The sequence below is a fragment of the Bos mutus genome, chromosome 6 (assembly GCF_027580195.1).
Source record: "Bos mutus isolate GX-2022 chromosome 6, NWIPB_WYAK_1.1, whole genome shotgun sequence".
NCBI lineage: Eukaryota > Metazoa > Chordata > Mammalia > Artiodactyla > Bovidae > Bos > Bos mutus.
In genome coordinates, this window is record NC_091622.1 from 12,359,916 (window position 1) to 12,384,424 (window position 24,509).

General features: G+C 38.5%; 1 protein-coding gene across 25 annotated transcripts in view; it reads right to left on the reverse strand.

The window, feature by feature from the left end:
- The window catches only part of ANK2 (ankyrin 2), a 700,765-nt gene that overhangs the window by 109,143 nt on the left and 567,113 nt on the right, over positions 1-24,509 (reverse strand). For 21 of the 25 annotated variants that reach the window (XM_070371962.1, XM_070371966.1, XM_070371983.1 and 18 more), the window contains 6 exons: positions 20,590-20,688; positions 16,226-16,423; positions 13,977-14,075; positions 13,717-13,815; positions 8,263-8,361; positions 2,437-2,634 (listed from right to left, as the gene is read on the reverse strand). In XM_070371962.1, coding sequence (XP_070228063.1) covers positions 2,437-2,634; positions 8,263-8,361; positions 13,717-13,815; positions 13,977-14,075; positions 16,226-16,423; positions 20,590-20,688 — 792 coding nt within the window. The remainder of the gene's footprint in view (positions 1-2,436; positions 2,635-8,262; positions 8,362-13,716; positions 13,816-13,976; positions 14,076-16,225; positions 16,424-20,589; positions 20,689-24,509) is intronic. The other 4 variants (XM_070371977.1, XM_070371972.1, XM_070371981.1 and 1 more) reach the window with 1 other exon arrangement.

Consider the following 24,509-nt stretch of genomic DNA (forward strand, 5'->3'; position numbering starts at 1 on the left):
TCCAGCCCCTTTATAAATTTGGAAACTATTATTAGACAAGACTACATAGAATCTTTACTGTAGAATCACAAAATAGAGGGTGGAAAATCTCTCTTGAGTCACACATTTTCCTTCTTCCCCTATGTTAATCGCATCAGGATTTCACTTGCCCTCTGATATTTATAAACACTCACATAGCTTTAATAACGGAGAAGGCAATGGCACCCCACTCCAGTGCTCTTGCCTGGGAAATCCCATGGATGGAGGAGCCTGGTAGGCTGCAGTCCATGGGGTCGCTAAGAGTCAGATACAACTGAGCGACTTCACTTTCACTTTTCACTTTCATGCATTGGAGAATGAAATGGCAACCCACTCCAGTGTTCTTTCCTGGAGAATCGCAGGGACGGGGGAGCCTGGTGGGCTGCCGTCTACGGGGTCGCACAGAGTCGGACACGACTGAAGTGACTTTAATTCTAAAAATCTTTGAAAGACAAGGGACTATATTTTGTTCCCTATTTCTGTATTTTGCATATCTGAATTTCTTTTTTTTTTTTTTTTATTTCTTTAATTTCAGGTATACACGTGCTCCCCATCCTGAACCCTCCTCCCTCACCTTCGTCTGAGGAGACAATCACCCAACCTTTCTTGGGTTGCTATTGCTGCTATTCTTACTATTATTATGGAGCTGACCCTTGAATAAAATGGGTTTGCACTGTGGGAGTTCACTTATATGCAGATTTTTTTCAATGGCAAATACTATGGTACTGCACAGTCTGCATCTGGCTGAATCAGTGGCACCCCACTCCAGTACTCTTGCCTGGAAAATCCATGGACGGAGGAGCCTAGTGGGCTGCAGTCCATGGGGTCGCTAGGAGTCGGACACGACTGAGCGACTTCACTTTCCCTTTTTACTTTCATGCATTGGAGAAGGACATGGCAACCCACTCCAGTGTTCTTGCCTGGAGAATCCCAGGGACAGAGGAGCCTAATGGGCTGCCGTCTATGGGGTTGCACAGAGTCGGACACCACTGAGCGACTTAGCAAGGCTGCACAATGGATATGGAAGAAACCAGGATACAGAGGAAGTGCGGATGTGAAGACAGACTACAAGTTACATGAATATTTTCAACTGCATGAAGCGTGGGTGCCCTGAACCTCCTCAGTGTTCAAGAATCAAACATGCTTTTTCTTGTTTATGATTTTAAAAAAATTAAAAATACTTTCAACCCTTTAGATTTCAGCATTTGAATAACTAACAGTTTCTTACATCAAAACATGTTTTGCAGTCACAGGCAACCATGTAGGTCACAATGGATAGTGGACTGCTTCTACCGCTAAGAGGACAGAAGCCACCGCAATACTTCAGTTTATACTTGAAAACTTCCTTCTCTCTCAGAGGTTGTATTTATGTCTACTTATTATGAGCAAATTGAAGGTGTCTCTTTATAATCTGAATCACTGTTGGACTTGTCGGAATTATTTTGCCCTGCAAACAATTCAGTTGTTGTAGGCTGTAACACGGCTCATTCTCCTCTTCTGGACTAATTCATTTCTTTTGCTCCAGTAAATTGTGTTCATGTTTCATTCTAAGTCACATTCAAATAGTATATCTCAAACACAATGTGTCAAGTGGAAAAAAATTTGTCTGCCCTAGCATTAAACTTGGAACACAAGTAAAATTCTGTGATACGGATTTTCTTTAGAAAATCTACTTTTCTACTTAAATTAGAATTAGATTAAAATTGTCTAATTTTCTATTAGACAATAGTGACTAATAAAGTGTGATTCTGCAGCCCACTTCTGTTTAACCACTGTGAGCTGGTTAAGCAGAAACCAGAAAAGGCGTGATCACTGACACCAAGGTTGGGAAAATGCAAGATTAAGTAAAGTGAACTTCTAGGTGATACTCTTGACAAACTCTTAACTCGTAACAAATACAGTACTGCTAGTCTAATGAAGTGTTCTTTTCCTCACTAGGAATACTAGCTCAATGTTATTTGGGAATAGTATTTTTTTTTCCTCGTGGCAATATATTACAGATTTTACCATGGAAAGTGAAGAGAATGTAGCCCCTGCTTTATGGAAATCATCTTAATTAAAGTTCTAGGGGGAATTCCCTGGCAATCCAGTGGTTAGGACGCCACATTCCCACCACAGGGAGCCCAGGTTTGATTCCTGGTCAGGGAACTAAGATCCCACAAGCCAGACAGCCTGGCCAAAATAATAATAATAAAGTTCTAGAAATAACACCAGCATTAAATTAGGAGAAGAAAATCCAGCCCTCTTTATTGAAGATACTATACGTAATCTCAAAATCCCCCTTGGTCATCTAGAAAATGAATCTCAAACATTCAAAGAGAAAGAAGTAAGTGGGAGGCTGACAGGAGCTCCGCCCTCCCTGCCTCTGTGACTCAGGGCTGCTCCCGGTCCACGTCGGCATGAAGCCACCCCTCTTACCTTGGTAGCCAAGGAGTGGGCTGCCCCCGCTTCCAGGAGGACCGAGGCCACGTCCACCTGTCCTTCCCTGGCAGAGATATGCAACGGCGTGTACCCATTTGTAGTGGCCGCATCTGGATGAGCCATATGTTGCAGAAGCAGCTGAACAATTTCTGTCTTACCCAGGCGGGAGGCAATATGCAAAGGCGTCTGTTCCTCCTACAACTCAAGTCAAGTAAAAAGTTAGTGCCAGGATACACCGAACTTTACCAATAGTGCATTTTACCCAGATGTTTCATGATGTCTCCTCGGAATCTCTAGGAACCTCTACCCCAAAGGAAATTATTTCAACTCTGACCACAGTTTATATCTTGTTACAGAATGACCTGTTTGGTCACAAACTCTTCCTTAGATTTTTTAAAAGTAGATATTTCCATGAACTTGGTCATCGTTTTCTGTACATGCCAAAATGCTTCTCAATTCATTAAGGCTTCAGCCCTCACTGATGTTTAAATATAAACCAGCTTATGGTTCTGAATAAGAAAGAAATGTAGTCCAGAAGTCCTAAGACCTAGATTCTCATCCAAAAGCTTTCACCAAGAGACAGTATTCTGGGAACCGAATCAAGAGAAAAAGAACAAAGGATGCTGGGAAAACGTTGTTATTATTCCACTTAGCAAGCCAAGGATACACATGCTGGTTATTTTCTTCAAGGAGAGACTGTGGATAAAGATGATATTGTAATCTGATTTAAAAAGATGTCATTCCAGGAAATGTGGCAGATGGGTCTGGGACTTGCATCCACGGCTTCAAAGATCAAATGGAAGTCTGGCGAGAAGATAATGGGGTTAAGAATTTGCCAAGTGCTTTTCATTTAAAAAAGGGAGAGGATATAGCTGGTATAAGAGACAGGAAGGACACATTCAAGGAGGCTCAAGAAAACACCTGACTCTAATGTGTGGTCAGGAAAACGTTTTCAGTGTTCAGAAAACCAGGCCAAACTATTCTCTTATAAAAAGAAAATTGTGGGTAACCTTAGTGAGGAACAGAGGTATATCTCTAATCTGCCCAAGGGCATGTCCTAACAAAGGTGAAGGAGGAGAAGCTGGGCCAGCTTCCAGGGCTAAGAATGAATAGAGAAGATAGAGCGGGGAAGAATTGTTCAAAAAACGCAGTATCTGAAAGTTATAAGAAAAGAAGTATTAAGAGGGAGTGACAAGAAGAGATGGATCCAGGATGGTAAGAACAAAAGAATAAATAGGAATTATGCAGAACTGCGATTTTAGAAAAATTTGCACTTTCTAAACTTTTTTCACGTACTCAACAAGTCCTATGCTTATAACAGACCTCAAAGGAAGGTGTAGGATGTATTAGTCGGTCTTTTCCAGAGGAATTAAATGAGTTCTCCAGGACTGTCCGAGGTCACTCAGTTATTAAAACAGAACGTGAATTCAGGCAATGGATTCTAAAGACATTTCTTTGTCTGTTCATTCTACAGAGACAACATGATGGCCACTAAGAAAACTAATGGGCTTCCCAGCTGGCACCAGTGGTAAAGAACCTGCCTGCCAATACTGCAGACGTAAGAGACGTGGGTTCGATCCCTGGGCGGGGAAGATCTCCTGGAGGAGGGCATGGCAACCCACTCCAGTATTCTTGCCTGGAAAATCCCACAGAGAGAGGATCCTGCTGGGTTACAGTCCAAAGGGTCACAAAGGGTCGGACAAGACTGAGCGACTTAGCACACACGTAAGAAAACCAAGAGGGCAATGGGGGATTCTCAAGAGGAAAGGAAACTGACAACACTTTAAAAGATACAACTTTCTCTGAAATACAGAGGAGATAAGAGAGGAGTGAAGAGAATGGACAACTACCAAAATAAATGGAAAGCAAAAACAGCAGCAACAATCAAAAGACCAAAGAACTTGAGGATAGCAATCATGAACATCTGTTGTTTCTGGGTGTCCTTTCTTGGACTTCCGCCCAGCAGATTTTGACAGAGGTGGGTGTTGCAAGTGACACACTCTAACATGTGTTTTCAGTGAGCAAGGGAGAGAGTTGGGGCAATGATAACCCCTCAATGCATAGCTGGGAATCGACAAACCTTGACTAGTGGTGACTGAGTAACTGGCTAAATTATCAGTGTCTCGGTTCTTAGACCATAGAGCACTAAGGTAGTCGTTTTTTGTTTGTTAAAGTTAAGAAATAAGCTTTCTTGCCTAATTTCTTTAATTTTTGGTACAATCCTATTTGAAAATTGAAAAGGAAAGAACATACAGATTCAATAAGAAATTTTTTCCACCTGAAATCAGAGATTCTAAGACTTCTGAATGTTCAGGTTGTTGTTTTCCTGTTGAATAACAAAAGTTTAATTTGCCACCCCCAGTTAAAGCTAATTCAATCCAAAGCAAAGAACTGGCAAAGCACAGAAGATAATATTAAAGAAAAACTGTATGTATCTTGACCTTTTTGGTCTCCTTCAACTGTCAGTTCAGTCGCTCAGTCGTGTCCAACTCTTTGCGACCCCATGGACTGCAGCACGTCAGAACTCCCAGAGCTTGCTCAAACTCATGTCCATCAAGTTGGTGATGCCATCTAACCATCTCATCCTCTGTTGTCCCCTTCTCTTCCTGCCTTCAATCCTTCCCAGCATCAGGGTCTTTTCCAATGAGTCAGCTCTTCGCATCAGATGGCCAAAGTATTGGAGTTTCAGCTTCAACATCAGTCCTTCCAATGAATATTCAGGTCTGGTCTCCTTTAGAAGGGGCTGGTTGGATCTCCTTGCAGTCCAAGGGACTCTCAAGAGTCTTTTCCAACACCACAGTTCAAAAACAGCAATTCTTCGGCACTCAGCTTTCTTTATAGTCCAAATCTCACATCTATACATGACTACTGGAAAAACCATAGCCTTGACTACACAGACCTTTGTTGGCAAAGTAATGTCTCTGCTTTTTAATATGCTGTCTAGGTTGGTCAAAGCTTTTCTTCCAAGGAGCAAGCCTCTTTTAATTTCATGGCTGCGGTCACCATCGACCATATGAGGGGCAATAATTCTCTCATTATAAAGCATCACTGACTGTAATACAGCCTGATCCAGGCAGACATGAGCTCAGCCTTACCATCACTACTAGCCTGAAAAATCAGGGAGACTTTCTGAGCCCCAACCCCTTTAACCAAAATGACAAAAAAGCAATGGCTGGGACAGGGTTTAAATGTTTGATAAAATTTCCGCTACTAGTTTCTAGCTAACAAGATCCCCAGGAACCATATCTGCTGGCAGGTAACTAAAGTCTCAGTTAAGTTTGAAGTGAGGTTAAATCAGGAGCCCTATGATTGCTCAATCCCTAGAGAAAATGCCAGAGCCCCATATTGTGCCAACAGAACGTGGGCGCTTAAAAGCAAGAGAGCTCTCAGAAGTGCAGGTTGTCACAGCGCCCCCAGTTACGTCCGTGGGGGACACTGGGTGAGAAAGGATCTGGATCTGGGGGTGGGGCAAGCACAGAGTGTGAGCAGGAACCTGGCCACGGTGGCCCCTGCTCTCCAGTCTGTCGAGCAAAATGTGACACATGCTCTTGACTAGTGAATTGAGTATTCTTGCACTTCTTAAGTAAAAGATATTATTGTGATGACATGACATTTCTTTCATTATATATCACTCATAAATATGACTTAGCCCCATGATTATATAACCATGAGGTAATATTTCTAAAACCCGATAGAGAAGAATACATACAACCCAGAGATCTTGACCTTAGAGATCTGTGTGGTAACTGGGTAAAATTTTTACTGTCTCCCCTTTGTAAGAAAGTGAATTTTAGCACAATGGTATTAGGTTAAGAGAGGGAGTTTTCAGAAGTGCCTGCATGTGGGAATTTTACTCAAACTATTAGGTAGTTTCATATTAAAAGAGAGGGCTTCCCTGATAGCTCAGTTGGTAAAGAATCTACCTGCAATGCAGGAGACCCCGGTTCGATTCCTGGGTCAGGAAGATCCACTGGAGAAGGGATAGGCTACCCACTCCAGTATTCTGGCCTGGAGAATTCCATGGACTGTACTGTGCATGGGGTCGCAAAGAGTCGGACACAACTGAGTGACTTTCACTTTCACTTCATTTCATATTAAGAGAGATAAATGTGAAGGCCTTTTATGATTGAGCATGGATTGTAACTTATTTACCAGAACACTACCATAATTTCTGGTAAACTTAGTGAAGTTCATAGTACTCAGAGGGCATTGACTGACCATAATTTTTTTCTAATAGCTGAATTGCCAAGCAAACTTGAAAGGAAGTGAGAATAGACAGAGCACAGAGGATTTTTAGGGCAGTGAAACTACTCTGATTGATGCCTTAAGGATGGATACATGTCATTATACATTTGTCCAAACCCAGAGAATGTACAACACCTAGGGTGAACCCTTGTGTAAACTATGGGCTTGGGGGTATCATGATGTATCAATGTAGCTTCATCATTCATAATCAATGTACCACTCCGGCGGGGAATGCTAATAATCGGGAGATTATGGGGTCAGGTGCCTTTTGGAAATCTATGAACCTTCCTCTCAATTTTGCTGTGAAACTAACACTGCTTTTAAAAAATAGTCTTTAAGGGTGGGCGAGGGGGAGAGGGAGAGGGAACCAAGAAAAATGCCAAGGCAGGGAAGAATAGAGATTGAATAACAAAACACTTAACACATAAGAGCATAAAACAACAATAATGATTACCAAAGAACATAAGTTACACTACTTGTACAGTGGATAGAAAGGTGGATAAAATCTAAAGGCACAACAGTAATGTCAAGGCTGCCCATGTATCACTGCATTCTGCATGAAGGTCTGCAGGAAAAAATGCTGCAACATGCACAGAGTCAGAGAATGTTAAGGAAGTCACAGGAGTTTCAAGGTTTCTAAGGCCAAGCTTACATTTTAATCATAAAGACCCAGAAGTGAAATGACTTGCCTAAAATGACAATTTGTATGACTCCGGTAGAATGCTTTCATTCCAGTACACTAATGTTTCTGAAATGGACTCACAAGGGTGGGATTCATGCTGAAGTGAGCTCTAGCTTAGATATTGAACAAGGAGAGAAAAAGTATTTAAATATTCTATGAGAATCCCAAAGAAGCTAGCGCAAAAGTTAACAGCACAGCGTGGAAAAGGAAACAGAAGATATTGATAAAATATTCAGTGTAAAGGAAGAAGGTGAAAAAAGAAACAGGGAAGTAAAACTTTTTTTTAAAAGAAGAGGGAAAAAATTCAAGTTGTGGGGGAATTAGAAATGGAAGAATCCAATCACACAATCTCCCATATTTTGGAAGAGCAGAAGGACAGAACGTCTAAATATGGAGAATCAGAAAAGAAGAAAAGTAGAACTCATTACAAAAAGGAGGAAAATAAAGCATATGAAGGGGAAACATGAAAACTTTGAACATGATTTGTTTCTCAGTAACTAGTAAGAAATGTCTATGGAAATTTGATCAGCTTTAGTGGTAAGAAATAAATATTATGTAAGTATCTTTATAATATAGATAAAAATATTAAAGCTCATGAAAATGAAGATATTTGTGGAAGTGCTTTCATAGGTTAAAAAAAATCATTAAAATGTTACTCAATGCCCAATTTCTTATATACTGTATATTTTTTCAAACGTTAATGTTTCTAAAATTGGAGTGTATTTTCCATTGTGTATATTCACTGTACCACTTCATTTCTGCCTGAAAAACTGTTACTGAATTGATGCGTTCACCTACAGTCCTTGGCATTTCCACATCAGGAGATGGACAGCAGCATCCCTTGGAGATGGAAGTCATGCGCGTAACAGCAGCAAACCCCAAGCACCAGCACCTACCCTGGCTCTGGCATCGACGAGGGCACCGTTCCTCAGGAGGCATCGGACCACTTCCACCTGCCCTGCACGGGCCGCCATGTGCAGGGCCGTCTCCCCACGCTGCCAGGAAACAGAGATTGCTGAATCTTAAGCAAACCCAGTGCTCTGGATAGCACACAATAAAAATGTGCCTTTTTGTGAAAGATAGCATTATATCCAAAGGTGTAAGAAATCTTGGTAAAGGCACAATTACTTCCTAATTCTTCAGTCTGGAAAAACACAGTTTGGTATCTTCTCCATCTTCATAAGGATAGAACAAATGTATATATAAACATCTGGCTCAGATGGTAAAGTGTCTGCCTACAACGCGGGAGACCCGGGTTCGATCCCTGGGTCAGGAAGATCCCCTGGAGAAGGCAATGGCACCCCACTCCAGTACTCTTGCCTGGAAAATCCCATGGACGGAGGAGCCCGGTAGGCTACAGTCCATGGGGTCGCAAAGAGTCGGACACGACTGAGCGACTTCACTTCACTTCACTTCACTTCACTCCATAAAAAAACTAGTGAACTTACCCAAACATCCAGGATACCCTGAGGTTTGACTTTGTAACCAACATAAACTAATTGTCTTTGGTGACATAAAGTCATCTTTTATCCGGCAAACCTAAAATCTGTCACACTTGCCTATGTGATTACGACTTCATTCTGTTATTACTAATGAGAAACTCTAGATGCTAAAGATCAAGTCAACACAAAAAATTGCAGCACCTGCACCATACGGAAGCCATTCCTTTCCAGAATTCAACATTTACTTCTGAAATAAGCTATTATTTCACATTTGTCTTGGTGTTCTGAGACTAAAGACAGTTCATATGAGAAATCTGATTTGCCCAGGAGGTCCCTGCTTATCATTGATCAGCATGTTTAATTACAGTTATTTGATAGAACCACTCAGAAGTGAGTACAGCAAAGTTAACAATGCCATAGGTTGAGGTGGGCAGCACTGAGCTTCGGGTCTCTCCTTAAGCATCTCCGTGCTGCCTCAAGGCAGACGCACCTATCAGGAAAAGGCAGCTTACCCTGCAGCATGAAGATGATGGTTAGACATAAGAGAACTTTCTCATTAGGAAGCCTGTTAATTACTGCCTCTAAAAGAGAGATTTTTTTTTTTTCCAATCAGCATACTAAATCCACAGTAGTTCTAAAGAAAGCAGGGGTTCATTCTGTTAAACAATTTTACAACTACAAAAGAATAAGATTCTAGAATAAAAGTTATTTTTGTCACCACAACTATACTAGAAAAGAAGGTTGACTTCAACCTGGTAAACCATTCCAAATAGACTAAATTGATTTCAAAGTTGGTTGAGGTAATTGGATACACCTGACAAATCCCGGTGAATAATTTCTTCTGATTCCTTGCACAACAAACAGACTAAGAAGATTTAAGACAAACTTTTTACCAAAGTACAAAGTTTTTACCAAACTTTCGTTTGGTACTTAGCTCACAGTTCATTTTTTGCTAGTGTTCAGTGTTCCACTCCTTATGAAATTATAAGAAATTCATTTCCAATGATCTGAATTTAAAAGCACTGAATTGGATGTCTAACTCTAATGTTCTTTTTGTTGGTGATTCATTTATCCTCTAATGGCCTTATTTTCTGATGCTATCTTTTGACTTTTGTAAATGTATCGGAGTATGTTATCACATCAAATAACATTATCAGAATAGCTGTATTTGTTTTCACCCTTTGGATGTATGGGAAGATTTTTCCTTTTCAGACAACCACAATTTCTAACTTTTCTGTATCACTTAAAACCTGTCCCTAAATAGATGAAGCTAGATCTTCTGATTTAGAGAAAAAAAAAACTCAAATTTTTTATTCAGAGTCCTATAATAATATGGCAATTTTACTAATTTTGGAAGAAATGAAGACAAAAATAAATTTTCTTATAAGAAGTTAAATCAAAGAGGTCTCAGGAGTACCTACTCAATGATGAATTTTATGTTTCCTTTACAAGCCAAACTTTATCAATAAGGAGTTTTCAAAATGTAGTATTTCCAGTATTAGTCTTAGTATTTTCAATATCCTTATTTGTACATAAAATAAATTATTTTTTATAGTGTTTACACATTTGAAATTGATAAGTAAGATATAAACCCTAAAATATTAAACATTATATTCAAAGAAAAGTTACACATATATACACGCAAATCGTCTGTCCACTTTAAAACAATGGCCGTGTTCAATTCTTATTTAATGACTTTTGGATAACTTACTTTTATGGTAAACTATCCTTATTCTTTTAGCTTTATGTTATCCTTGTTTATATATAAGTATAAATAAGAAAATGAAAGATGTTATATATTATATTAATCAGTAACTTCCATTTCTTAGTTAATGGGTACCTCATCTTATTCAATGATCTTGTTTTCCTTATCTTAAGCTAATTAACTTTAAGGATTAGGGGACATTCTTAAATATAATATGCAGTGTGAACTTAAGCCATGAATCCATTGATTAACTATAAGAAGAGAAAAGCTCTGTGTCCCCCACGTTGCAGTCTGGAGAGCCCTGAAAGTGCTGGGGTTTTTACTCCCATGCTTGTCAATGCATACTTTGGATTATGGATGTATCACAACTGTCAGCTCAGCTTTCTAGGTTTTAAAGTACATTTGTGAACTTTCTGGAAAGGGAACTTTGCAGTAATAATATTTGCACATGATTGAGTTGTTGGTACACTTCAAGCTTGGAGTGAATTTTGAGACATATAAACAAGACTGGCAGGAGAATGAGTATGCTCATGTCCAAAGCAGGTACTAAATTTCATGCCCCTCCTCCCAGTCATTAAGACCGACTCTGCTGACAGCTATGTTGACTTCCACTTTGGCTGCATCAGTTGGAAAGCATCAAAGCATAACAGACAGCATTGCATTCAAAAATGCAACATGATTTCAGGCAACACACAAAGGCTCCACGGGCGGGGTACTTTGGGGTCAGGAAATGCCCAACTCTGACACAGCAAGCAGGCAGCCAGTGTTCACATGGTTTCTTAATCAACCGCAAAGAGTTTTGGATCCAGGAACTACAGCCTCACGTTCTGAGAAGACATCAGTTCACAGGCATCCCACTGCTAGAGAAAGTTAGATTCCTCTAAATGTTGGGTTGCCAAAATTACCAAATCAAAATACAGGATGGCCAGTTAAATTTGAATTCCAGACAAAGAATATTAATTTAGCATGTCTTGACTATTGCCTGGGGAATGCATATACTAAAAACTATTACGTGTTGTTTATCTGAAATTCAAATTTAACTGGGAGTACTGTATTTTTTCTGGCAGTCCTATCTCTATGGTATCTGTTCCCTGAAGGACACATCATACAAAACTTAAAATGAACAAACAAAAAGCAACTAGGAAACACGTTCAAGGAGAGGATTATGTTGGCAGATGCCCCTCAAATATTTACTTTGAAGGATCTGAAGGAAAAGAGTATGGATGGACAAATGAGAAAATGAAGAATGAAGAACTTCATAATGACCAACAGGTGGAAGTTAAAGTTTAATACAGCAATTGCCAAATTTGGGAGTATTTAAGAACCTAAAGACGTCAACATTTTTCTTGCTTTAATTGCTATTTTTACTTGAAAATCTATATGTAGCCTACACAGGTTTTTGTGGTTTGTTTTTTTGTGTGTGGAATGGAGCATATCAATATGGAGTAAATCCATAAGCATCAAATAATTTGGAATTGGTCAGTGAAAAAGCAAATTAAGAGTGCCACAGAACCATACAACCATTTCTTGTGGCTTTTCTTGGATTAAGAAAATATTTAGCAAAAATCTCCCCTCAAAAAGATTTTCCAAAAAGTCTCCCCTCAGAAACATTAACACAGGGAGTTTCAATCAAGCATTGCATAGACTATACTTATCTATATTATTATAGCATTACAGCATGATAATGGAATTCACATGGTGTCAACATTGCTCCTGAGATACCGTAGGCATTTCAATGCAGAGAAGGAAAGCACAGTACAGTGAGAAAGGACTCAGAGAACTTCTTTTAAAGGTACTGGATTGTACAGGTCTCAATTTAAAAAAAGAGAGGCAGCCATTTCTGAACACAAAAAAAGATGCTGTTGATTTCTTTTAAAGTCCTAAGAAGTGACCATAAATTAAACTCAAGTTGGCATGTTGTGAAATTTATCTTTAATGGAGAAATTAAAATTTGCATACAGCATTACTTTAGGATCAATAAGGTATAAGTAGGGGAATTATAAATATAGACTATATTTCAATTCTTTAGTGGTTTTATACTCCAATTGTGAATACTATGGAGAGGTATTAAATCATAATTAAAATCTAATGAATTTATTTCATATGGATTTGTCCACACATCAGAATCTTCAGCATGGAAACAGTGTGCAAAACACAAGGAAATGAGAAAGTGAGAGGGAATACGAATAAAAAGTGAAATTGAACATTCTGTTTTACAACCTAAAAGGAATGGGACACCCAAAATTAATAGCCATAGTAAACCAACTGCTTTTGAAAGCATGATTCACTTTAATAATAAACACTAACATGTATTGGGGGAGTTATTTCTGTTGAATACTTTTTAAAGCCTCTCAGTGGTTCAGTGGGTCCTGGTGAGCTTCAAATACTTGACATCACCTTGTACAGAGCAAGTTCTCTTGTGCAAAGGAAAATCTGCATTCAATGATCAAAGTTTAACTGGGCAGACTCCAAGAAAATGAGAGAAATAAGAAATGGGAAATAAGAATCCTAACTGAGATTATGTAGAAAAATTCTGAAATATCCAGCATTTATGGGCAGAACAAAAGTTGTCCGGAGACCAACATGGACTTTAGGATACGTGAAAAAGTTGCAAAGTATAACTACTTTAGCAAACAAAATCAAATCAAAAGGAAAAAATCAGACAGAGTAAGGTTAGAAAATGGAAAATCCATGTGATTTAAAGGGGGGGAATTTGATATTAAGAAAAAAAAATTAAACAAAAAACTCTTGGTCTACCTCTGGTTAATCATTTGATATAACCAATTATGGTACTCAATATTTTAACCAAAATTACCTGGAATATGATTCACTTGAGCCATAAAGTTTTTATTCCAACCAATAATTCATTCACATTCAGAGGACCTCTTAAAATGCATTTTAATAACTGTATTTAAGATGTGTGGCCAATTCATCTGCACCAGGAAGCTGACACAGTCTTGCTCCACAGCTTCCAATGTACTGTGTAAAATATTTCTTACCCTATGGAGGTTGTCCTCACCAACATTCTAGCAATTACTTCAATAAAGTTATCACAGGGGTGCTTCCCAAAGCTCGGCCAGCCACTGAGCTTTGATCACACACACACACACACACACATCTCTACACACACACATCTCTACACACACCCACACACATCCTCTCACTCTCTCTCCTGTGGTTATTCTGACCCAAGCCATACTCACAATGTTAGTGACATCTGGAGAGGCTCCGTTCTGCAGCAGAAGGAGGACAATGTTCAAGTGGCCCATGAAGGCAGCCACATGTATTGGTGTGAGGCCAGACTGCGAAACAAAGCGACAGCAGTTTTACTCCTCTGCACCGGTGGGGGCCTTGGGGCTTCTTCAGATAAATAAAACTCGGAGAGGACAGAAGATGGGTGGAAGGAAGGGGAAGAAGGAGTAAGACAAGGAATGTTTCGTGACAAGCTGAAACATTTTTCTACCTCTGTTATAGCTTGGATTGAAGCCCCATATTTCACCAGCAGTTCCATGACTTTGATGCGGTTTTTCTTGCAGGCAATGTGCAGTGGAGTAAAACCATTCTGTGCAAAAGACAATCAAGTTAGTTGAAAACATGCAGAAACGAGTCTCACACAACTCCATGCTGGCACATTGCAGGCAGTAATGCTACATCGTCACATAATGTTACCATTTCTTCAAATGCTGTAGCTGTTGGAGTTAGACAGCGATGGTGTATTCCTGGAGGCTTGTGTCATGTGTGGGGGGCAGGTATGGCATTGTTGTGTGGTTACAGAGAAAACAAAAGGGACGTGGGCCTATTCTTCTATGGTGGAAAAAACACACATAATTATAGTTTAGTTCTAAAATGGTTTAAAGTATACTAATAGGACAGATTATGAAATGGCTTAAAGATGCTTCAAAGATAAGAATACATTTTTTTTGATGATGGGCTATTTCTTAGAGTGAAAAATCATTACCTGTTTTATTTTGAAAATCTAAGATTTATGACTACCTTTATAATAAATGTTTCAGGTTAGCTACTATTTTTTTTAGGGAATAGGTGTTACAAATTAACAGAAATTATTTGTGTTGATCATTTTTTATAGCCAGAAGGTATACTGTTTATATTAAAAATGTTTTATGAGGAATTGTTGTATATTAGCAGAAATCATTATTTATGTTGATAATATCTTTATAGCCATGTTATATTTCTTATATCTTTAATATAACATTTTTATAACATGCCAATCAAGATACATTTTGTTTTAGAAAGAAAGTAATAAGTGCTGAAATATTTTCAAAAATAGTATGAAGAATTTTTTAAATAACTGTAAGAAGATATCTCTTAAAAGCAAAGAAATGTGGAGAAGTCTTTAAGGTACTTTTTAACTTTTCATACTAGGATAATGTGCAGGAATTGGGGGAAATTACATAAAAATTTGTTAACCCCATGCTTAATCCTTATGTGTTAAGTATTATATTTTTATTTGAACAATGATGACTCTATATAGAATAGCTGTATCCATTCTGCTAGTTAACAATTTTGCATGTCCCAATAGGGACTTTTTATCAGGAAATATTTTTCTACATTAACAGTTCTCGGGAAAGTATATAATTTTCTTTAACTTATGACATTATTATTCACAACATTTTAAAACTAATTTCCCATCTATTAGCTATGTAATAAGCCAGATATAAATAACAACATGTATATGTAGCACTTAAAAGATCTTCAATGATTAGAGTATGATATCTTATAAGCTTATTGGCCACTATCCAATTAAAAATGAGTACTTTTTTCTTTGTAAGAAAACAAACATCCTCATGTAATTGCACATAACCCAAAAAGTATAGTTGTTTCCCAGGCAATAATAAATAAGTTGATTCCAAGGAAAATTTCTCATAAAAGTAAGATCCAATATTTTCTAATTCTAATACATTCTCTTAAATATTGATTGCCTGAAGACTAATTTAACTGACATAAACAAATAGAAAAAAGGATTTGCCTTTAGTTAGAGAATTAGGAAACAAGAGGCATAAATTAATACATGCCTAATACTTCCAATGATTATGGTTAAAATATAAGTGAAGCAAGGAGACTTATTCAATATTAGACTGTGAGGGACACAGAAGGTGCTCTAGGGACAACCATTTGCAGATTTCTCTTGAGCAACTGCTGAAATAGTTCATATAAAATGCTTCCTGAAGTAAAAAGATGACCAGCATCACTTTTCTATTAGTCTATGGTTGAGGAATCAGGTCAATAAGGAACATCTCCAAGTGAATTCTTTACAGCTTACATTTTACATTACCTTACGCAGTCAAATCTGTTCACTTTAAACATTTTTCCCCCAAAGATTATAAAGTTTAGCTTTTTTACAATTTTATTCTGACTCTATATAGAGGTGTATAGAACTTATTTTTATAACTGCCTATTTTGCAACTCCGATTTTCCATTTAAAAATGCTGATCACTCCAGAGGTTTCATATTATCTATGACTTGCTAATTACGGCAATGTTACCTTGGTGTTCTCTTAAATCTATCCCTGCCGTTATTTAATAGCAAACTGTGACAGTATGAAGTAGGCAGGCAACTTGCGGGAGGTGACAAATTTAGAATTAACTGTGTATCTGTAACCGTGCACTGCTGGTGTCTGCAACCACTGATCAATCAGTGTGGGTTCGCTGGTGTCAACCTGTATTCATTTAACGTGGACTGGGCCAGGTTTACCAGGGCTCTGGCGTTCGGGTTGGCTCTCTTGTCCAGAAGAAGTTTGGTTACTCGGTAGTGGCCGCAGTGTGCGGCAACGTGGAGGGCCGTCAAGTAGTCCAAAGTGACGTCATCAACAGGCGCCTTGTGCTGGAGCAGGTGCTTCACACATTCCACGTGGTCCCCCTGTGCAGCCATGTGAAGTGGAGACAGCCCGTTCTGCACATCAAAACCAAACCAGGCCCACATTTTAGTCATACTGAGTAATGTAAGAGAGAGAAAGACATATCATATGGTATCACTTATATGTGGAATCTAGAAAAAGGGCACAGATGAACTTATAAAACAGAAGCAGAATCACAGATGCAGACAACAAACTTAAGGTTATGGCGGGATAAGGGTGGAAGAGGGATAAATTGGGGGATTGAGGTTGATATATACACACTACTAAAAATAAATAGATAATTAATAAGGACCTATTGTGTAGCATAGGCACTCAATACTCTGCAGTGGCCTATATGGGAAAAGAATCTAAAAAACAGTGGATGTATGTATAACTGACTCACTTTGCTGAAATTAACACTCACACCTGAAATTAACATAACATTGTGAATCAACTATACTCCAATAAAATTTTTTTAAAAAAGAAGTTTGAAGGAAAAAGAAAATGTATAGAATAATCCGATGGCAGGGAGTGAGAGTAAACAGACAGGGAAATACAGTGTGTAGTCAGGCAGCATCAGGTCGACTTAGGGATCACAGGGATCATTAGGGATTACAAAGTTAAAGAGAGCCGCATCACTGCAGTTGGATGCTTTCTGCAGCCCCATTCAGCCTCAAAAATGGGAGCTGGATTTATATCAGGGTGAAATGTAGCAGGTGTGTATGAGTATGTCAGGGAGTGGTACAAGTAACCAGGGAATTTCTGGTGCATAGAGGTGAGGGAATAAGGTGAATGAGAGACAGTTCAACACCTGGCTAATGGCACCAGAACAATAAACATTTTTCTGGAGTTGGGCTTCTGGAGAGTATTCACTGAAACAGAGGAGGTGGTTGGACAAAGGGGAGGTTAAACACAGAAATTACAGAGGCTTTACAGTGAGCAAACTGTAGAGGCCAAGTGAAACGATCATCTACTGCCCTCACCAAGATTGTTAAAATCACCAATTAGAACAGGGCTTTTGGGGACTTCCCTGGTGGTCCAGTGGCTAAGACCTGACACTCCCAATGCAAGGGGTCCAGGTTTGATCCCTGGTCAGGGACTAGATCTTGTATCACAACTAAGATCCAGTGCATCCAAATAAATGATGGATACATCTTCTTTTTTTTTTAAAGGCTAAGTTGTGGAGAAGAGTCACAGTTTACTGAGCATTTGAATTTTCAAAGAAAGAGGGAGAGTGACAGCTAGATAGATGAATATTTGCTTGAAGGAGGAATAAAAGATGATACAAAGCTGGGAGATATGGAGAGGGAGGGAAGCTAGTCTGGTATTAGTTGCCTTGGCCCTTTCCAGGCCAGTGGTGTCACCTCACTCCAAGATGGTTAATTCACTTTCTTCTGTTCCTTACCACAAACATAGCTCTACTTTTTGTACTAACTCCTTGTCTATCTTACCCATGTAAATTCCGAGCTTCTTGAAACTACAGATAGCATATTATTTTTCTTGATAGTCCCTTGGTGTCCAGAACACTGCTTGGCACATTGTAGCTACTCACTATGATAGACTGATGATGCATGCATGCATGCTCAGTCATTTCAGTCATGTTTGACTCTTTGCAACACTAAGGACTGTAGCCCACCAGGATTCTCTCTCCATGGGATTCTCCAGGCAAGAATACTGGAGTGGCTTGCTATGCCCTTCTCCAGGGGATCTTCCCGACACAGGTATCAAACCTGCATCTCCTGCATCTCGTGTATTGCAAGTAGATATTTTACCCACTGAGTCTCCTGGGAAGACCAGTTTGATGATACATGAATGATATCTGATTTTTACAAGTAGGCCATTAAAAAATTCCATCAAGGTAATTCCATCATGAAGACATAGTTTTCATTAGTGATTACAATTACAGGCAAATTATGCAAATGAGATTATTTTATTGTTTGTGGAATGGCCTATCTGCCTACCCTTAATTTGATACAGGTCTTTTATTAGTTATAGCATGACCAGTGTGAAATTTTGTTCCTTCCATTTAAATTTCAATCTATTTCCTCAACAAAATTTTCCTTAATTATGCATGCATTGCTAAGTCACTTCAGTGGTGTCGGACTCTGTGTGACCCCATAGACGGCAGCCCACCAGGCTCCCCCATCCCTGGGATTCTCCAGGCAAGAACACTGGAGTGGGTTGCCATTTCCTTCTCCAATGCATGAAAGTGAAAAGAGAAAGTGAAGTCGCTCAGTCGTGTCCGACTCTTAGCGACCCCATGGACTGCAGCCTACCAGGCTCCTCCGTCCATGGGATTTTCTAGGCAAGAGTACTGGAGTGGGGTGCCATTGCCTTCTCCGTATGCATGCATTACCCAGCCCAAAATGTTGCATTTTAAAGACAGATCTCTACAACATTCATAGTATAGATATGAGAATGAAAATGATGCAGATGATTTATTCTTTGTCTTCATATACTTCTGATTTGAAGCCACCCTTTCAGGACCTATGAGGCACATCTCTAAAGACTAAGTTCATTCTATACAAATTTTGAACCTGTGGGCTGGTTTTTGCTCCAATAATTTCAATTAAATATTTAATTATAACATAAATTGAAAAATATGTACTTGTGTTGGCTGCCTTATTTTTCTCAGCTTACCCTAGTTACAGCATTGGTTGATATGAATCATGTTCAGGGGATGGGAGAAATGCAATAGGGAGAAAATAAAAGAAATGTCCCCTGTCTAAATTTCTGCTGTATTTAAGGATCCAAGTGTTGTTACATTTCCCATTAAATAACTCTGTGTGATTATTTTCAAACTGTGTCTCACGCTATCTTCTGGTAACTCAAAGAAAATATCCAATAAATCAGCTCATCACTCTGTTTCTATTTGTATGGATAAGAGTTTTCCTCATGGCTGTGAACATTGATGAAATGAGACCAGAATATACAAGATGTACTATGCCATAGAGAACAATATGCTTGTTTAATGGTTCTCTGTAGCTAGGCTATCCTAACTTTTGCTTTTCACATCACCTATTAATTGCAATTATAATCAACCAACACGAAATTCTTTTTAATAGTACTGTCTAAGAAATAAAGATTGGACAGCTTATCCCATACAATCTTATCTTGTATTGCTACTTGTACTTCTTTAAAACATAATTTTATATGCATTTTACAGCCATCTCAGAGTATCATAAAAATGTAGACTAACAATGTTTAGAGACGTTATCACATATATAATATCCACATTTACATATAATACAGTAATATTCACATTTCTATCTACAGAGAGAACAGCAGGTAAAAATATAGAAATAATTGGAAGTTATACATTTAAAATAAAGTTGACTTAAAACTCAACACTAAGAAAACTAAGATCACAGCATCCAGTCCCATCACTTTATGGCAAATAGATGGGGAAACAGAGGACACAGTGACAGACTTTATTTTGGGGGGGGATTCCAAAATCATTGCAGATGGTGACTGCAGCCATGAAATTAAAAGATGCTTATTCCTTGGAAGAAAAGTTATGACCAACATAGACAGCATACTAAAAAGCAGAGACATTACTTTGCCAACAAAAGTCCGTCTAGTCAAGGCTATGGTTTATCCAGCAGTCGTGTATGGATGTGAGAGTTTGACTATAAAGAAAGCTGAGTGCCAAAGAATTGATGCTTTTGAGCTGTGGTGTTGGAGAAGACTCTTGAGAGTCTCTTGGACTGAAGGACATATAACCAGTCCATCCTAAAGGGAATCAGTCCTGAATATTCATTGGAAGAACTGATGTTGAATGAAACTCCAATACTTTGGTCACCTGATGCGAAGAAGTGACTCATTGGAAAAGACCCTGATGCTGGGAAAGATTGAAGGCAGGAGAGAAGGGGAGGACAGAGGATGAGATGGTTGGATGGCATCACCAACTCAATGGATATGAGTCTGAGTAAACTCCCAGAGTTGGTGATAGACAGGGAGGCCTGGCATGCTGCAGTCCATGGCGTCGCAAAGAGTTGGACATGATTGAGCGAATGAACTGAACTGAACTGACACATTTAATACACCTCAATGCATGTATTTTTAAAATAATTTTTAAAGTTTGATACCTACGACTCATTCCTCAAACACAACAATTGTGGAACCAGAATATGCTCAGCTGATGCTTTGATTTTAAGAATAGATACTATCAAAAAATGTCTTAAAGAGTTTGCTGGACACCATCTTCCTCATAACAACTCACCTTCGTCCTTGCCAGCAAGGGAGCGCCCCGCTCCAGCAGAAGCTCCACCACTTGGTCATGACCGCTTCTTGCAGCACAATGAAGGGGTGTCAACCCATCCTGCCAAAAGAATGAAAGATAGGCCTGAGTTCATTTTAAACAAACAAACCAAGATTGTATCTGTTACCATCTTGAAGAGAGGGTTTCCTAAATTCAGTCCCAGTGACTCAGATCAGTGATAGAATTGCTATCAGTTAAGTGATAGAGAAGAAAACTTAAGAGAGAAAACAACATAGAGAAATCTTGATAGAGAGAAAAAGAAAGGCAAAGACAAAACAGAAAGAGGGAGAGAATAAGAGAAATCCCATGTGTAGAGGTTCAATGTAAAAAAAAAACTGTGGCTGGTCATGAATTTGCATATTGAGGAAGATGGAGAAGCAAAGTGTGCAGCATTTGTTGAACTTCAAAGTCCTACTTGCCTGGAGCCACCCCCAGAGATGATATTTGATGACTCTATTTTCATTCTGGTTATCCTAACACAGCTTCTAAAAATTCTTCTTAATCTAACTTGTCCATCTATCTTCTCTCTTGAATTGTCACTTTTGATAAATTCTTCTGAAATGTTCCATGAGGCTTATAAAAAAAGAAGGTCATTTTTTTTCACCTTCTTCTAAAGGTTTCTGCTTGTATTTTCATCATTTTACAAAATACATTATTATTTTTCAAAGATTAAATTTATTATCAGTAAATAGCGTTAAAATAATGTCAAAATTATGGCACAACTGCATGTTATGCTATTTATAAAGCTTTCTGACCTTGATAATGTCACGGGTAGTTTTTAACTCTAGGGCAATCGTCAATACTTTGGCCACCTGATGCGAAGAACTGACTCACTGGAAAAAGACCCTGATGCTGGGAAAGATTGAAGGCAGGAGGAGAAGGGAATGACAGAGAATGAGATGGTTGGATGTCCATGATGGACATGAGTTTGAGCAAGCTTCAGGAGTTGGTGATGGACAGGGAAGCCTGATGTGCTGCAGTCCATGGGGTTGCAAAGAGTCGGACACAACTAAGCAACTGAATCTCCAAGTACCCTCTGTCTTTTGGGTTTTATTTCTCTTCAGGGTAACATGGCCCAAGAGCAGAATAGATGGAAAATATGATATAAGATATATAACATATATAAAACAAGATATAAGAACAATGGGTAAGAAGCATAACAGAAAATAAAACCCTGAGTACATAAATTTACTAGTGATTTCAGATTTAAAGGGGAAAAAAAAAGGATTGTCTCAGGAAAAGAGGTTGAGAAGGTATGTAGTAGTTGAGAAAATGAGGGATGACAAGCAGTTAAGAGGACTTTAGAAGCTTCTGATTTATCCAGAATTTTAATGGCCTATCTTATTTGTTTCTGCTTCAGTGACCGCTATCTCTGGGTTATGTTTTCCTCCTGATCAATATCACTCATCTGGATTGCAACAGTCTTCCTGATCCAACATTCTGTGATGTCTAAGCTAGCTATCTTCCATTTGCCCTTCCAGATCTGTGCTCTACCCTTCTCCATTGTGGGCTACCCTGCCCCCTGGCTTCTGGCTGGGGTTGGCCAATGGGATACACAGCAAGACATGGAAGCAACTTCCTGAAGGATCTCCTGGGTCTGGCAGTGACTCTTTAACCAAGTGTGCACTCCTACCAAAGCAGCCTTCTGTGTACAGCTCTCTCCTTTGAAGGGCAGGTGACCTCTTCTCACCTTTCAGACCTAGGGTTGGTAATGAGCCCTGCTGGCAACTAGCCCCAGGGATATGTCACCTTCCCTGTTGCCTCCCCTTCAGTCCAGCTACAATGGTGTAAATAAGCCCTTGAATAATCTCTATTCAAATTATCAAATTTGAGTCATTTGATTTTGGCTAGGACCTTAATGATAACTGATCCTTGCTTTGTTAAATCTATTTGGCCAGTCATCTGATTTTGGCTAGGACCTTAATGATAACTATTCCTTGCTTTGTTAAATCTATTTAGCCAGTATTGAGATACTAAGAACCAAAACAGACCCTGCAGTTTTGGGGTATCTGAGAATTAGCATGAAAAGACTGTCTTCTCAGCAAAAATATATATATATATATAAACTACTGCAGTTGGGATGCCAATTTATTTTAAAGTTTGCCAAAAGGAACTTAAAAGAAAAACTGTGTGGGCAAGGTGATTACCATGCTGACGCATTTGTATGGTACCAGTGACTGGTGGTGGACATACTGAGCACTGATTGCTGTATTATAAGTGAAACAGCAATTAGATGCAACTTTATATCTCAAACGTATTCTTGGTGGGGGCTTCATGGAGATCTAGAGTTTGTGAAATCCAACACAGTGAATGAAGATATGACGTGCACAGTCCAGCACGTGGTCTCTGGAACCACTGAGCTCTGGGTGTGAGTGTGTCTTGGATCAACCCACCATGGGTGAATCTGCCTGAGGCTCCGCTTCACGATATGTTGAATGAGGATGGTTTTTCTTACCCAGGTTAACTTACAGCCTTGTTTGAAAGATGAAGGGATGCTATTTTAAATCACTTTTAGAAAAGGCAGAGTATTGCTTTCTAAAGATTATATGAAATATTCATGGCATAATCATTTTGAAACCTCCAAAATGCTCTCAGAATAATAGGAAAATATGGAGAACACTTAAAAAACCCACTAGAATATCAAGGAACACTAAGGGTTAAATAATTGGTTCTACAAATAAATATTACAATTTAGTGATGTAATTTATCTGCCTGTATAAATGATATGTAAATTGTATCAAATTCAAGTTGCCCAACATTATCAATCTGGGAAGATTTTGGATATATTCTAAAAAGTACAGTGTCTCATCCCCTGCCCCAAATCTTTATTGAGATGTTTTGTATTCAAGAATGTTTTAAACTCTTTTTACTCTTAGGAGCTATTACCTATTCATTACCTTTTTTTTTTTATCTTACATTCTTAAGACTGTATTTGAAGATTGCCTTTTCCCCCGCTTCCCTGTGTTCTCTTCCCCCCACCACATTGGAATCATTTCAAATCACACTGCAATGTCTGTAATCCTTAAAGGAACACCATTTATCTGGCTAGTAACCCACAGCATTAGCTTCTTACAACCATTTCTCTTATCTTTTCCTCTCCTCCCTGTCAGCTTAGATTATTCTTCCAGTAACGTATCTTGAAGTCTGTGTGTTAATATAAGCTCTGCTAACTACTAAGCTGTGTGTCCTTGGTTAAGTTATTTAACTCCTCTGAAACTCATTTTTCACACTGGTAGTCTTATTTCTCAATTGAAACCACCATATTTTCTCAACAAGTAAACAATAATACTTGGTAAGTTGTTAGGAAGATGAATTAAGCTGATATTAGCATAGTACTGAACAGGGTGCCTAGAACAGCATGTGCATATGACAACTTATAGCCCCTACTACTACTTTAATTATTACTTCTAATAATGAGTAGCAAGGGTGATCTCTTTCTCTGATGCATTGTTTTTCATTAATCATCCTCACATGTTTTTTGTATACTTTTATTGCTTGCATTGAAATACATATTTCAATATTTTAACCATAATCCTTATAGGAAGTATTTCCACATTAGATAAAAATAAGTTTAAAAATAAAAAAGAATAATGCCTTTAATAAAAGTTAATAATATCATGCTTAACTAGCTATAACATTTTGTTTTAACATGAAAATGAGGTTTTTCAGACACCAGAAAACCAAGGCTCTGGTGAAAATGTCTTAAAGTTTCACATGAGATTCTAGTCAATGATGAGAATGCCTCTGAGATGCAAAATGTCTCAGTGATTGATATAATGCTGGTGAAAGTGGTGAGAGATTGTGGGCATGATTTTTTAAATTGCCCCAAAGCCTTTACATATAATATTACAGAATAATATTTATATTATTAAAAATTCCAT